The sequence below is a fragment of the Calidris pugnax genome, unplaced genomic scaffold (genome assembly GCF_001431845.1).
Source record: "Calidris pugnax isolate Ruff unplaced genomic scaffold, ASM143184v1 scaffold207, whole genome shotgun sequence".
NCBI classification, from domain to species: domain Eukaryota; kingdom Metazoa; phylum Chordata; class Aves; order Charadriiformes; family Scolopacidae; genus Calidris; species Calidris pugnax.
In genome coordinates, this window is record NW_015090931.1 from 1,194,112 (window position 1) to 1,210,327 (window position 16,216).

At 40.6% G+C, this 16,216-nt stretch overlaps 1 protein-coding gene across 1 annotated transcript in view; it reads left to right on the forward strand.

Annotated features, from left to right (window-relative positions):
- Positions 1-16,216, forward strand: part of PIP5K1B (phosphatidylinositol-4-phosphate 5-kinase, type I, beta) — a 101,146-nt gene that overhangs the window by 38,734 nt on the left and 46,196 nt on the right. Inside the window, exons 4-5 of the mRNA XM_014951662.1 lie at positions 6,135-6,265; positions 15,999-16,116. Coding sequence (XP_014807148.1) covers positions 6,135-6,265; positions 15,999-16,116 — 249 coding nt within the window. The remainder of the gene's footprint in view (positions 1-6,134; positions 6,266-15,998; positions 16,117-16,216) is intronic.

The window sequence follows — 16,216 nt, forward strand, 5'->3', positions numbered from 1 at the left end:
GGGTGGGCATCCAGCTATGAAGCAGAAACTGTATTTGTACGCGTATTGGTTTGATCAAAGTTACATAATTGCTGCTTTTGTTGGGCATTAATCATTCATGAATAGAGGCCTTTCAAGGAAAGAAAAATGTGAATCTTATGACACAAAGCCAAATCTTTTTAGTAGTTAAAGTAGTGGTCTAAGAATGGTAGCGTTGTTTGTTCCCACCAAATTGCCTGTTATGCAAGTGCAAGTTCTGCTTCGTGTGCAGTCTTAATTATTTAGGAGCTACACTTCTCTGTCTTTTCTCTTCTAAAAATAAGCAGCCACTCTAGCGTATGCTGTTCGGAGAATTGTAACAAGAGTAGTTTTGTGTACTTGAGCCCTTTCTTATGTAATTCCCACTCCTGAATCTTTCTCACGTGCTGAAGTAGTTCTGACCATGAAACTTTTGGTGATCTTGGCTTCTACTGACACTCTTTGCTTGTTTGGTGGGTGGAAAGTAAAAACTTAAAACAGGGACCAAAGTCTTCAAACTGGTGAAAACACACCATGCCAAGGGAAGATATTCCCTTCCTGATAGCCTTCTTTCCCTTGCCAATGGTATTCTTTATTCACTCCTCCTGTCTTGTCTTAAGAGTTCCTTTCTTGACTAATTTCTTGTTTTGACTCAGTTCTGTAATTTTTTAATCCATCCAGCAGGATTGTCTAGTCAGTTTGAGTAGGTTTCAGAGATTTAATCTCAATTAAAATAAATACATTATCTATCACAATTTGGTGCTGTTCTTTTGAACCCTTCTCTCCCCTACAAGCCCTGCTCATTGAATTTAAATCATTTCACTCTATGAGTAGGGATTTTTGTAGTGAGATTTTTCTTTCCTCATTACTTTGATTTTTCTCTGGATTCCCCCAGGTTAATGCATCTCTTGTATTGACTGTTAAGCAGAACTTAATAAATATGTTTATATCCAGAACTTGTATTTAAACCATTAGCCTGTATTTTGATGCCTTGGCATGCACGTACAGTCAGCTGGAATTTGTGACTTTTTTTTCCAGAAGATAATGCATGCTGTTTCAAACTCCTGAAGCAGTTTGCAGGACCACTTAGATTGGAAATATCTTAATAGGACTGTGATGAATGGCTGTAGGCTGTTTTGTAAAGACAGGCAGGGAAGAAGAGGAGTCGTCGTCACACTGTTTTTTAAGTAGAACCTTGAATATATAGAAGTCAGCTACACCAATTGTGGAAGTCCCTGTCAGATGCAACTGGGTCAAGATCAGTCGGGTCATCTCCAAGGTGGATTTTACAGTAGGCATCTGATACTGACCTCCAAAACCAAGAATGAGGCACTGCTGGACTTGCTACTCACACACCAAGAGAACCTGCTTTGTAACGTCTTGGATAGTGATAGCCTTGGCTGCAGTGATTGTGGAGTTTGGGATCCTCCTGAAGAGGCTGAAGGTTAGTACAAAGTAAAAGGTTTTGGATTTAGAAGAGCAAACTTCAGCTTGCTCAGAGCTCAGCAGGGAGAGGTTCCATGAGAAGCTTCCATGGATGGTAAAGGAGCTAGTGAATTCCAGGAGTTTTTCAAGAACACTCTGCTGGAAGCACAAAAACAGTTCATCCCCTTTAAAGGTAAGGGAAGTATGCGGAACAAGAGACCCCTTTGGCTTAACTGCGAGCTCCAGAGTCTCAAAACCAAGAGAACCAAGGGAAGGAAAAGCAGACAAATACCCATTGAGAACTTCAAGGCCATTGCCAGGGCATGCAGAGATGCAGTTAGAAAATAAAAAGCTCGGCTTGAATTGAAATTGGCTGAGATGTCAAAAACTACAAGGAAGAGTGCTTCAAGTACATAAACAACAAGCAGAATCAGAAGGGAAATATTGGGTTGCTGTTAAACAGGAAAAGTGAATTAGTCGCTGACAACACTGAAAAGGCAGAGGTTCTGAACACTTTCTTCATTTCTGTCTTTATGAGAACTGTTGGGCGCCAGGTCTTGGGAACAAAAATCCAGGTTGATGCAAACACAGGCCCACTGCTAGTGAAGGACAACTTGATATGTGAACTAGTACAGGAGCTTGGCCCCTGTAGATTGGTGGGCCCTGACAATATCCACCCAAGGGTGTTAAGAGAGCTGGCTCATGTCATTGTGATGCTGCCCTCCCTAGTCTTTGAGAAGTCATGGAGATCAAGAGACATCCCAGAAGACTGGAAGAAGGCTAATGTCACTTCTATCGGCAAGAAGGGCTTAAAGGAGGATCCAGGAAATTATGGGCCAATGAGTCTTACTTCAGTCCCTGGGAAAGCTATGGAACAGATACTCCTGGGGGCTGTCACAAGTCAAATGAAGCACGTGATTGGGAAAAGCCAGCACAGATTCAGGGCAAATCATGCTTGCCAAACTGATCACCTTCTATGACAAAGTAACTTTAGTTATTGAAAAGAGAGCAATGGACATTATCTACCTGGATTTCTCCAAGACTTTCAACCTGGTTGCCCACGGAGTTATGTTCTAGACCAGTGGTCTGTGTGAGGGTGGGAAACTGGCTGACAGGCCACAACCAGAGGGTGGTGGTTAAATAGCTCCTTTCCAAACTGGCAGCCTGTAACAAGTGGGGTCTCCCAGAGTTCAATACTGGACCCAACGCTGTTCAGTATCTTCATAAGTGATCTAGGTGATGGAATCGAGTGTACCCTGATGAAGTTTGCTGATGACACCAAACTGAATGGTTCTTTGGAAGGGACAGCCACCCTGCTGGAAGAGAAGTCTAACAAGAGCCTTACGTAGTTCAACAAGGACAAGTGTAAGGTCTTGCATCTGGGAAAACATAATCCAGGAGTGTAGCACAGGCTGGGATCTACCTGGCTGGGGAGCAGCTCTGTGGAAAGGGACCTGGGTGTCTTGGTGGACAACAAGCTCAAGACTAGTGAACAGTGTGCTGTAGTGGCAAAGAAAGCCAACAGGAAGCTGGGTTGCATCAACAAGGTTGTCACCAGCAGAGATAAAGAAGTCATTATCCCACTCAGCGCTTGTCTGGCCACACCTGGAATACTGTGTTTAGTTTTGGTCCCTGCTGTACAAAAACGATTGGCCACAAAGATGATCAAAGGATCAGGAAGCCTGCCATATGAGGAAAGGCTGAGAGAAGAGTGTTTATACAACCTTGAGAAAAAAAGGCTTAGGGGAGACCTTATCATCATATTCCAGTATTTAAAGGGTGGCTACAAAAAAATGGGGATTCCCTTTTTACAGGGAGTCACATGGAAAGGGCATGGGTCACATGAGGAGCAATGGGTACAGATTAATCCTGAGGAGATTCTGACTGGACACAAGAGGAAAATTTTTCACAATGACAACAATCAGCAATTGGAATAATCTCCCCAGGGAAGTGGTGGATTCCCCAATATTGGACCCCTTGAAGATTCAGCTGGACAGGGTGGTACTGACCTCCAAAACCAAGAATGAGGCACTGCTGGACTTGCTACTCACACACCAAGAGAACCTGCTTTGTAACGTCTTGGATAGTGATAGCCTTGGCTGCAGTGATTGTGGAGTTTGGGATCCTCCTGAAGAGGCTGAAGGTTAGTACAAAGTAAAAGGTTTTGGATTTAGAAGAGCAAACTTCAGCTTGCTCAGAGCTCAGCAGGGAGAGGTTCCATGAGAAGCTTCCATGGATGGTAAAGGAGCTAGTGAATTCCAGGAGTTTTTCAAGAACACTCTGCTGGAAGCACAAAAACAGTTCATCCCCTTTAAAGGTAAGGGAAGTATGCGGAACAAGAGACCCCTTTGGCTTAACTGCGAGCTCCAGAGTCTCAAAACCAAGAGAACCAAGGGAAGGAAAAGCAGACAAATACCCATTGAGAACTTCAAGGCCATTGCCAGGGCATGCAGAGATGCAGTTAGAAAATAAAAAGCTCGGCTTGAATTGAAATTGGCTGAGATGTCAAAAACTACAAGGAAGAGTGCTTCAAGTACATAAACAACAAGCAGAATCAGAAGGGAAATATTGGGTTGCTGTTAAACAGGAAAAGTGAATTAGTCGCTGACAACACTGAAAAGGCAGAGGTTCTGAACACTTTCTTCATTTCTGTCTTTATGAGAACTGTTGGGCGCCAGGTCTTGGGAACAAAAATCCAGGTTGATGCAAACACAGGCCCACTGCTAGTGAAGGACAACTTGATATGTGAACTAGTACAGGAGCTTGGCCCCTGTAGATTGGTGGGCCCTGACAATATCCACCCAAGGGTGTTAAGAGAGCTGGCTCATGTCATTGTGATGCTGCCCTCCCTAGTCTTTGAGAAGTCATGGAGATCAAGAGACATCCCAGAAGACTGGAAGAAGGCTAATGTCACTTCTATCGGCAAGAAGGGCTTAAAGGAGGATCCAGGAAATTATGGGCCAATGAGTCTTACTTCAGTCCCTGGGAAAGCTATGGAACAGATACTCCTGGGGGCTGTCACAAGTCAAATGAAGCACGTGATTGGGAAAAGCCAGCACAGATTCAGGGCAAATCATGCTTGCCAAACTGATCACCTTCTATGACAAAGTAACTTTAGTTATTGAAAAGAGAGCAATGGACATTATCTACCTGGATTTCTCCAAGACTTTCAACCTGGTTGCCCACGGAGTTATGTTCTAGACCAGTGGTCTGTGTGAGGGTGGGAAACTGGCTGACAGGCCACAACCAGAGGGTGGTGGTTAAATAGCTCCTTTCCAAACTGGCAGCCTGTAACAAGTGGGGTCTCCCAGAGTTCAATACTGGACCCAACGCTGTTCAGTATCTTCATAAGTGATCTAGGTGATGGAATCGAGTGTACCCTGATGAAGTTTGCTGATGACACCAAACTGAATGGTTCTTTGGAAGGGACAGCCACCCTGCTGGAAGAGAAGTCTAACAAGAGCCTTACGTAGTTCAACAAGGACAAGTGTAAGGTCTTGCATCTGGGAAAACATAATCCAGGAGTGTAGCACAGGCTGGGATCTACCTGGCTGGGGAGCAGCTCTGTGGAAAGGGACCTGGGTGTCTTGGTGGACAACAAGCTCAAGACTAGTGAACAGTGTGCTGTAGTGGCAAAGAAAGCCAACAGGAAGCTGGGTTGCATCAACAAGGTTGTCACCAGCAGAGATAAAGAAGTCATTATCCCACTCAGCGCTTGTCTGGCCACACCTGGAATACTGTGTTTAGTTTTGGTCCCTGCTGTACAAAAACGATTGGCCACAAAGATGATCAAAGGATCAGGAAGCCTGCCATATGAGGAAAGGCTGAGAGAAGAGTGTTTATACAACCTTGAGAAAAAAAGGCTTAGGGGAGACCTTATCATCATATTCCAGTATTTAAAGGGTGGCTACAAAAAAATGGGGATTCCCTTTTTACAGGGAGTCACATGGAAAGGGCATGGGTCACATGAGGAGCAATGGGTACAGATTAATCCTGAGGAGATTCTGACTGGACACAAGAGGAAAATTGTACAAAAACGATTGGCCACAAAGATGATCAAAGGATCAGGAAGCCTGCCATATGAGGAAAGGCTGAGAGAAGAGTGTTTATACAACCTTGAGAAAAAAAGGCTTAGGGGAGACCTTATCATCATATTCCAGTATTTAAAGGGTGGCTACAAAAAAATGGGGATTCCCTTTTTACAGGGAGTCACATGGAAAGGGCATGGGTCACATGAGGAGCAATGGGTACAGATTAATCCTGAGGAGATTCTGACTGGACACAAGAGGAAAATTTTTCACAATGACAACAATCAGCAATTGGAATAATCTCCCCAGGGAAGTGGTGGATTCCCCAATATTGGACCCCTTGAAGATTCAGCTGGACAGGGTGGTGGGCACCTTGTCCAGACTTTGCTTTTTGCCAAGGAAGGTTGGACCAGATGATCCTTGAGGTCCCTTCCAACCTGGTATTCTATGATGTTAGCACCCAGTGTTTAAATTTGAAAAGTCTCAGTCTGTACAACCAGAAAATTGGTTTTGTGTAGTGTTTTTCTTAAATATTTTAATTGAAAAGCAGTCATCTGTCTCAGGTCTAGGATATAAAGATGACTTGGTGTTGTTATTACAAACATTACTAGGAGTTCAATGTATAATAATCTGTATAAAAATCTATTTTTAGCACACTAATGTTTGAATTTTATTTCTACGCAGACTGCATCCTCAGCTATTAAAGGTGCTATCCAGCTGGGAATAGGATACACAGTAGGAAACCTTACATCAAAACCGGACAGAGATGTTCTTATGCAAGACTTTTATGTAGTGGAAAGTGTCTTTCTACCGAGGTAAGGACAAGCCTGTTCATTTATTTTCAATAGAATTTCGTAATGAAACTCTAACTGGATATTTCAAACAATGATTGTTTTCCAGCTCTTACAAAATGAGTAAGTTTAATGTACAAGAACTTGAAAATTATCCTGTCTTCGTGTTGTCATGGCAAGGTAGGGAGAAAACTGGGAAGATCATACTTCAGCTGAAGAGTTGAGAAGTGTCGCTTCCAGGGAACGAAAGTAATTGTGACACTTTCAATTGAAGGAGCTGTTAATTACAATTGGAAGTGATTTGTGGATTTGCATGCAATTGTCCAACATTCACATTCGTTAAGTTTCAGTTTAGTTTCTAAAAACTAGGAATTATACTTGCCATTTCGTTGAGGTGTTGTCAAAATTTATGAAAATGAAAGACCTGTAGTATTAGGTGTAATACAAGACTTTACACTACACTATAAAATTCTAGCCAAGACTTTGGCCTGTAATGAGGCTCAGGTCTTACTAGCTGACTACAGGTTGTGCACCATTACTCCTTTGCATTTGGCCATCTCAGCTTGTATTGCTGCTGAGTTGATGGTATAGAATTTGTAATAATACAGTTATGCTGCTGAGAGAAATCAAGGTCATACTCATTTAGGGGGGTTCAGAAGCTGAAGTACAGTGCCGTGTAACTTTTCCAAGTGACATATGCTAGGAATGGGTGAAGAAGGTTTCGGAAAAATATATTTCAAAACCAGGATGACTTGCTCTGTTCAGTGTTGTTTGGGTTCTTAGAAGTGCTAAGTACCAGTAGTGCATATCATTTCCTTAAGGACGTGCTATGTATGCAGTATTCCCTGAATTTGGGAATGTTTTCTATGAGTTTTTCAAAGTTTTGTTAATGTGCAGTTTGAATGCTACTTCATAAACTGTTTCTAATAATTTACAATCCTTAAAAATTACTGATGTTACTAAAATGAAGTTAAACTGACAATGTACAAAATAATTGCAGCCACTTTAAAGTTGTTCTCCCATGTAAATTTGCTTGATTCAGCTCCTGTTTTCCTATGAACTGAGATATTCTTTAAGGAGAAGAAAATTTATTTCTTATGTAAAATGAAGCTTTTACATTACATTTTTAAATTCCTGGTAATGAAGGGTATTCATGTCCTTGTTCTGGTTTTAGCTATAAGGCTTGTGCACAGTTTTGTAGTCTTTTTTCTTGTAGAGTGGGTAAATATAGAGAAGTTAACTATGTGCATGTGTTTTCATACATTGTAATTACAAAATTTTGTTTGTTTTAAAAAATCCAAATTACAGCTGAGAAATTTGTGTATTATGTAACAAAGTTTTTATTGGTCCGAAATAAGTGTGAAAGGGACTGAGCCATCATATTTGTGAAATGTGTGACTGTGACAGTGATGCAGGTTTCTGTAGATTTTTTGGCTATGATACCAGCTTTATTGTTCATGGAAATTAAATGAAAGATACCTGCTAAAACTGTTCTATTACATAGCACTGTTTTAGGAAAAAATCTAATCTTTTTTTAAAGATTTTTTTAAAGGAACAAGTAAAATAAAATGGTTTGTAGTCCATAGTATTCTATGTGTCTCCTCCCCTGTGAAACTTACATGCATGTACACTCAGAAATGAGATTTCTCTGTTTTGTGTTGGTTTTGAGGGAGAGCTGGAGTGGTCCCTTCTGGCTTAAACAGAAAACAAAGGCAGAAGGAATAGGCTGTTTATGGTAACATAAGATTTATTGTAAAATAATAATTTTAGTAGCACCTTCCTGAATGTTTTCCTATAAATTAGTAATTAAATCATATGAGGAAGATTAGAGAAATGAAAGTAATGGCCAGAGCAGCATAGCTTTTTTTTTTCCCCATAGCTATCTAGTAAGCAGGAGTATATAACACAGTGAGTCATCTTGACTGTAACAAAGAGTGTCTCTGATAAAATTCTCTGCAAAACTAAAAATGGGTGATCCATAGCAATCTCTTAAAACCATGACACTTGATTTCTCAGGCTACTGCTCAAAAATGTCAAATTTCAAGTCCTTCTATGTCCCAATGTAATGTGTACATTCATTTGTCTAAAATGTTTTCAATTCAAAGTGGTATTAGTTGACATCAATTGTAGTAATTTAGGACTGCACGTAATGATGCAGGCTTCTTTCTTTCTGATTGAGGGTGTTGAGGCCTTGAGACTTTCATGATAGCATTATGTGGATGGCTTCTGAGTTGTCTCTATAGGTAGTAAAAAGCTAAGGTTGCATGTTCTTTCTGGACAGGCCTGTGCTCCCAAGGTGCGCTTCAGGTGCTCTTCACATTTTCCAAGGACAGTACCTACATGTGACGGCAGTATTGCTAAAAGTCATTACTTAAATTACTTCCCCCGGGCCCCCTTTGGATTGGTCTGGGCTGAAAGCAATTAGTTGAAATTAGTTACACCAGCAAGTCCAGTGGGCTAACCTCCACCTGGAAGGAGCCTAGAGCAAGCCACAGTTAAGTAAGCTTTTTGCCAGATGTCTGCAGCTGGAGGAGAACCCAACAGTGCAGCAGGAGTGGTGCTGGCAGCAGGAGCAGTACTTTTTCCCTTGCTTTGGGTACACGTAATTCAGCCGCAACCCCAAGCAGCTGAACTTCCCCTTCATTGTGGCCAGTTGACAGCAGCCTGCCTCTTCCCAAGCTGTCCTGCTCCACATTCCTCCTTTGTTGTCCCGGTGTTCACCTCACCTCACCTCACCTGGGTCCGGCAGCGAGGTGAGGGGACGGCTGTTCTGCAGAGTGGTGGGCTCACCTGCTGCTTCCACAGGAGCACTGCGGATGGGGGCACTCATAAAATAAACCTGAGATAGTAGAAATGCAGGGAAACAGCAGCCTGCACGCCAGTGAGCTAAATAATATTATCTGCCTCCTTTTGCTGTCGGGGGAGAGTAGTCACCAGTTTCTTATAAATTTTACCGTTTGCAGAAGATAAATAGTCTCTGTGTATCTCTCAGCCCCTGAAGTAAACCTCGGCACTGCCTGTACCTCATCTTTGGTAACCATCACAAAACACTTCCAGCGGTCTTCAGGGTTCATCAAGGAGTGAGAAAAACACCAGGGGAAAAAGGTGGTCCGTTCAAACCTGAACATAACTGCCCTGCTCATTGTGGGAGCTAGGAAGTAACTCCATGGATTGCAGGTTATGCCAGTCCAGAGTTACTGTGTAACTGGGGTAAATTGGTCACGTAGGTGTTTATTTCGGGAAGTACAGGTATCTCTGCAGAGTGGGTGGATTTGAATTGCAAAGGTGCTTGCTTTCATTTGTACATTGTAGTGGTGGAGAGGGTGGAAAAGTGCCTTTTTTGCTTTTTGCTTCACATCGTGACATGCCCTTCCTCCCTTTCTCTGGGGCTGCTCAGACGTTATTTATAACATGTTGCTTTTGGGAACTAAGTGAGGTATAACTATGGGCTGCTATAAAGGAGCTCATTGAGAACCACCGTTGGGATTGAGTTTAGATGGCACTATGTGATTGTGCTCTGCTCCTTTGGCTGAGAAACAATGCAGTCTGCAGTGACCCAGTTGATTCCAAAGATAACAATGTCTAAAGTCTCTGCCCATCTCCCTTAGTTAAGGTGGAACCACAGGGGGATCTACTCCAGGTGACCTCTCTTCTGGCTTTTAAACACTGTTTTGGAAATCCAGCAACGGAGCTGCTTGCCTGGTGCTGGTAGTGCTGCAGCAGCGGCTGGATGGTTGGGTGGGAAGGTTGTGCATCCCGCCTGTGCTCTCCACCCTCTGTCCTGTGACTGTCTGGGACATATTCTCACCCTCCTGCATTACGCTCTGTTCCTTGGTTACGCTCTGTTCCTTGGTTACGCTCTGTTCCTTGGTTGGAACCAGGTCATTTCTTGATGGCACCTTTTGTCTGCAAATCAGTCATCTGTGCAATGTGGGCTGCAGCAATGTTTGGGCAGCTGTTTGATTCAAGTGGGGAGCTGGCTCCAGGTGATGTGGCCATGGTTAGAAAGGCTCATGGCTGAGCTAATAAACCTCAGGCTGGTCGCTGGGCTATGGGGCCATGCAGCTGCCTGTCAGCTGGCAACGTGGGCAGCTTGCTAAGCTCTTCCAGCAGACCCATACTAAGTAAGCACATTTTCTACAGTGATGCTTGACAAGCTGAATGGAATCTGCTCCATTCTGTCAGCTAACTTTGGCTGCTCAGTGGTATGCAGCTTCAGAAATGCAGAGCATTTGGAGCAAGGCAGTATGTCTCAGGCTCTGTCTTTTTGTTTTCTTAGGTGGAGGCTGCTGCTAAGCACAGCTGTGAGTTTTACCTTGTTGCCGCAAACTGTTGATCAGTGTGGTGCACTTCTTTTGCCTAATATGCATTATTTTCAGGGTCTGGACCCTACGTATCAAGAACACTTGTTATATAGTTTCTAATTTAACTAGTAAGTCTGTTAGATGCTGTTGCTGTATGCACCCTGCAGCTACAGTCATCTGTACAGGAAACTGGTTCAATTGCAAATTGCTTTCTGGTGATGCTAATGAAAGATCATTCAGTGCTTTCTGCTGTTTAACATCAAAAGCTTAATATTGTATTATGATAGTATTTGGATGACATCCTAAATACGTTGTCAAAATTACTAAGTAAAGTAAAACCTTGGACATATTTTAACTAGTCTCGGTTTTACCCTACATCTTAAACTGAAGTGTGCTGTTTTCTGGTATGTTTTTGAGGAATGGTTTAGAAAAATGAGGAAAACTGACACTTGCCCTTGGAAATATCTTTGTACCAAACCTGTATCATAGTTCACCTGATGGACTAAGTAATGTCTTTGTAATTGAAGAAGTATAGAATCCTCTGCAGGCCTGGTGTGAATAGTACTTGACCGTTCACACTAACATTTAGTTGTGTAATTTATGCCACTGTGTTTGTTTCCAGTTGGGCAGTTTCACAAGACAGATAAGGAAGTGGCCTGAAGCCTTTGATAAAGCGCAGCTGTTCTTCTTTGGTGCTTCAGTTGCAGAGATGCACAGGGTGACCCAAGTTCTGACACCCTTTTTATGGTTTGTGAGTAGAGTGATAGAGAGATAGGAAGTTGTTTCTGTTTGCAAAATAGCTAGTATTCTAAATGGGGATACTGTGGCAACAAAACCAAAAATATGCTTATTATGAATTACTGGTCTTAGTTACTTCTGTTAGTGTCAGATTATTGGTAAACCTGTGATAACCTGGATACTTGTATGATTATGTAGACAAACTATTTTAAGTACTCTGAGATCGCTTGCTTTAACGGCATCTCCAGTTGGTGGTGAAATAGTCATATCATCATCATCATATGAAAATGTCTGTGTATGCAGCTGTTATGTAGATATAATTGGCTTGACTTGTTTTGAAGATAATTACTATTCACAGTTGTATTTTAAAGCTGCCTTGCAGAGGACTGTTTAGGAGAGCATATGGTATTGAGAGTATAGGAGAACATAACAGTGAGAAACAATATTACTACCACTGGACTTTATCCCACAGTATGAAAAAACCAAACACACCCCTATTTGTACAGCTAACTGTAATCCCTAGTTCCATCATGTGGGAAACAATTACTTTCCTGAAACGATATATAGGAAATAAATACACCAAAGCACTACCTAATCTGTCAGTATGTGTTTATTGGATACTATTTGTAGAGTTTAAAAAAGTATTTATGCATTGTAAAAAACCAGCTTTATCCAAGAACAGTGAAACTCAGATTGGATACTCCTAGCTTTTAATATTGGGAGCATTTAATTTTAGATGTTTTATTTTGCTTTTAAGATAGAAAAAAGATTTACTTTCACATGTGAGAGAATTAAACTGTTCCTCCTCTTCACTCTTTTAAAAATACATACAAGAAGAGTATACATGGGCACACGACTACAGGGTGACTATTTCTTTTGTTAGCAGCTACAGCAGAGCCTATTAACATTGCTCAGCAATGAAGGCTTGCTACCAAGAGATGCAGCTAGCCTTCTCTGTCCCTTCAGATAGCACACCTATCTCCTGACTACATCCTACCTTCGTAAAGAAAAGCTGCCAAGAAACATATCTGGGTGTCTTGTTTAGCAAAATTTTTGCAAGCCACAGAGTTAGCTATTAAAAATATAATTAGTTCATTTTTAATTTGATAGCGCATGACCTACACTTTAAATCAACCCTCATCATTTGCTAAGAGTGTTAAGATGCACATACTGTCATTTCTAGGTGTGCTTGATTTTTTTAAAAAAAAACCAACCCTAAAATTTAGGTATTAAAGTAAACTCGCATAGTAAGCTTCATATCTGTCTTTTTTTTTTTTTTTCTTTAATTTTACCTACCAATCTTTTGTGGGGTTTTACAGCTAAGGTTATTAAAATGCCTCATAAGTTACAGTTGCTTTCTAATCTTTCTAAAGCCTATATTGTTTGTCATAGCTCATATACAGAGGCTTGAATTCCTCAAGATTGCCAGAATCAAAGCTGGTATTAAAGGCCTTCATTTTTTTTTTTTTTTTTTTTTTTTTTTTCCTGGTAGACCAATGCCCTAAACTGTCTAAGAGGACTGACTACTTTTTTATATAGAGTACATTTCTGTTATGTCCAAAGCTCCATTTTGCAGTTTAAGTTATTTGTCAACAAATCATGAGTATTTTTCTTGTTCAATTTCAAAGACATAATCATCCCCATGAAACTCTCTGGCCTGATTAAAAGTTGTTATATGTAGTGCTTTGCACATATACTTTAATCCAGCCAGCATGAAACACACTTGTAAAATGCACTAAGGAAACATGGCAAGAACCACAAAATACATTCACTCAAGAGCTAATAGAGTGAAAAGTGAATCATTTTATAGATAAATAAGGTAGAGTTGTATTTACATCAAATACTCTATAGAGTGGGAACTGTCCTTTTTGAGTCAGAGCAAGGACATATTCAGCCACAAGGAATTTCAAAGTTTTCTATTACTGTAGGAAATTACTGGAAGTGGGGGTGCTTTCTTGGTTAAAAGTAGCAACAAGAAAACCTTACAGACTTTCTTGCAGAGGGGTAACTAAGAAATCTTAAATTTGTGTCAGGCTTGCTTCTCACATCGCAAAAGAGCTTACTGCTGGGATCCTGTAAACTATTCTATTAGGCAACGAAGCTGAAACTAATTAATACGTTTAACAGAAATGGTAGGGTATGATAAACACCTCTGCAGACCTTTAGTAAGAGGGATTTTTTTAAAGATGATTTTACAAAGAATAATGAAACTTGTCTACATAATGAAATTGACTATCGTATCTGTAATAAAGTAAACTCGTGCTCTAAATACATGGAATTGCCCTTTGTGTAGATTCTATTCCAAAATAATTGCTGTTTTATAATTATTCTGGAATAAATCTCCACTTTTTATCCATTACTGTCCACCTGCAGACCCAGTACGAGTAATTTTACTCCATGTGCACTTATGAAATGGCTTGGTGTCATGGTATTATCATAGCAAACCTCCTATCCCCATTTCAGCCTGCTGAAGTTCCAACCGCAGTACATGTTCTGATATAGTAAGGATACGTGATCTATTTACTGCGATGCTTTCACAAAATAAGTTTGTACGTTATGACTGCAGGATGCAGATTTGTGAAGGTATTTATGTACTGAAAGTAGGGTTTTTTATAAAGTTTAGATGACTAATCTTCTCTGACAATGATGTGATGCTGTAGAAGAGAACACTCTGTTCTGTTCTTGTTTGCATCTTAAAACAATTAAATGTGTTTACAAATATGCCTCTAGGTTCCCAGTGTAGCTATATATTACCCCTGTGGCATCCACATACTGCACAAAAATTCAATGAGATGCATCCAGCTATATAAAGCCTAATGTCAGACAAGACTTGCAGTGTTCTGAGTAGCTGAAAGACTTTATAAGAAAAAGCATTAGCCAGTATTAACTGTAAAGAAAAACTACCATCTTAAGCCTAGTATCCTATTGATTTCCATTTTTTACTATATAATGGGAAATCCATGTGGATATGTCATATGGTAGACTACGAAGTGATCAGACAAGTTAATTAGGACTAGGCAGGCTTCACTAGCTGCTAACTGTATTGTTTAGCATTTGAAGAAGCAGCAGTATTCTGTCTTTGTACGTATCCTTGGTCATCCACCACCATCTTTTTATTTGTGATTTCCACACAGTAATCAGGGGGTTTTCCCTCCTTTAGTCTCCTCAGGTGTCTAAAGTATGAGTTTCTGAGAAAGCCTGTTCTCCAGTTCACGCTTTTTAATTAGCAGCAGTTCAGTTCTGTTGGGTTTTGGTGGTGTGCATGCACGGGCAGCTAGGTGGGTTGACTTCTGTCATCAAATGGTTATTAATGGCAGGTGACAAGTTCATATGACAAACATTAATTTTACAAGGATCAAAGCTCTTAAATATTTTCATGATATTTAATTTAGTCTTTACAGAAACGTTGTTTAGAGTTTATTCCTTTTAATATCTAGTTCCTAGCTTTTTTTCTTTTTTTCTTTTTTTTGGGGGTATACTTTGGATATTCTTTCTGCCAGGTGTAGAGGGACATGCTGCATTTCGGAATAATTTAGTTAGGGTAAACCAGTAAAGAAGTGCTGGAAGGGCTGAATTCAGCCACTGTGTCAAGTCTTGGATTTTGTACTCATCTATTTATCAAACCATTTGGAGACTGACCAAACTTTGCCTTAAAGCTGTTCTTGTTGTGTTGAAACCATAGTGTAGAACTTTACTCATCTGCTTAAAAGCCTTCTGTTAGTTTCCATCATAAATGAATTCATTGGCAGTTTTTAATTATTTTTTTTCTTCTGGCAGCATTTTGCTGCTGACTTCTTCCTTTAGCTTAAATCATGTAGTGTTCATACCAAGATTCATACAAACTGCAGCCTAAAAATACAGTGAGATGGTAAATATAAAACAAGGAAAAGAGTTAGAGAGTCTAGAATGATTTATTTTATTTTATTTATTTTTTTCCTTGAAGAAAAGTTATCTTCTAGGCTGTTCACGCCAGTAGTCTTTGTCTGTGCCGCATCCAGATTGAATCTGTATCTTGAGTGTAACCGCATACCATTTTCCAGAATTCCCCAAAGGGTCTGTACCCTCTGTTCCTATTTAATCAACTAGCAAGAAAGAAAGGGATACTGTGACTGCAGTTAGCCTGCAGAAGAGACTAGTGCTGAGGATGCTGTTTCATAAGTGAGGATGAGCCAGTCAGTGTCTGCTGGCAGCAAAAAAAGATATGTAGTCCTGCTTCCTTCCCGCTGCTCTGGCCACACGTTTCTGCCTTCTGTGTTGTGCTGTCCTTAATATCTGTCTGACTCCCCTGCAAACCAATTCAGGTCACCAAGATTGTGCAAAGTTGACTTCCAAACTTTGTGCAAGAGCTTACATGAGGTGGGGGTGACCCTTCCTGCGTCAGGTAGTAAGGTATTAGATTGGCTTACCTCGGAGGGTTATCAGAAGCTGTAGTGTTAGTTTAAACTCAATAGTTACGCAAAGAGATATGGGTGCTCAAACTGGTCACTTCCTTTAAGGCGGGAGAAAGGAATTTGCTGGCAGTATTCTGTATCTCACAAACATTTCTATTACACCGATTAATGGTGATAGGGAAGTTAATCTGCATTCATGACTCTTGTCTCAGAAGGTAAATGGTTGAGTTAGGCAGCTTTACAGTAAAACTAGCTGCAAGAAGGAAGTAATAAAAAATTACTCAGTAATAATTGGGTTTGGTTTATTTTTGTTCTTGTTTTCAGTGAAGGGAGCAATCTCACCCCTGCTCATCATTACCCTGACTTCAGATTTAAGACGTATGCACCTCTTGCCTTCCGCTATTTCAGAGAACTTTTTGGTATCAAGCCTGATGATTACTTGGTAAGAGCTTGCAGTTTTCCTTTGAGTTAAAAATTATTATAATGTGTGCTAGTTTCATAGTAACAGAAGAGGATGTTTAATGTTTTTACTACCCAAATGG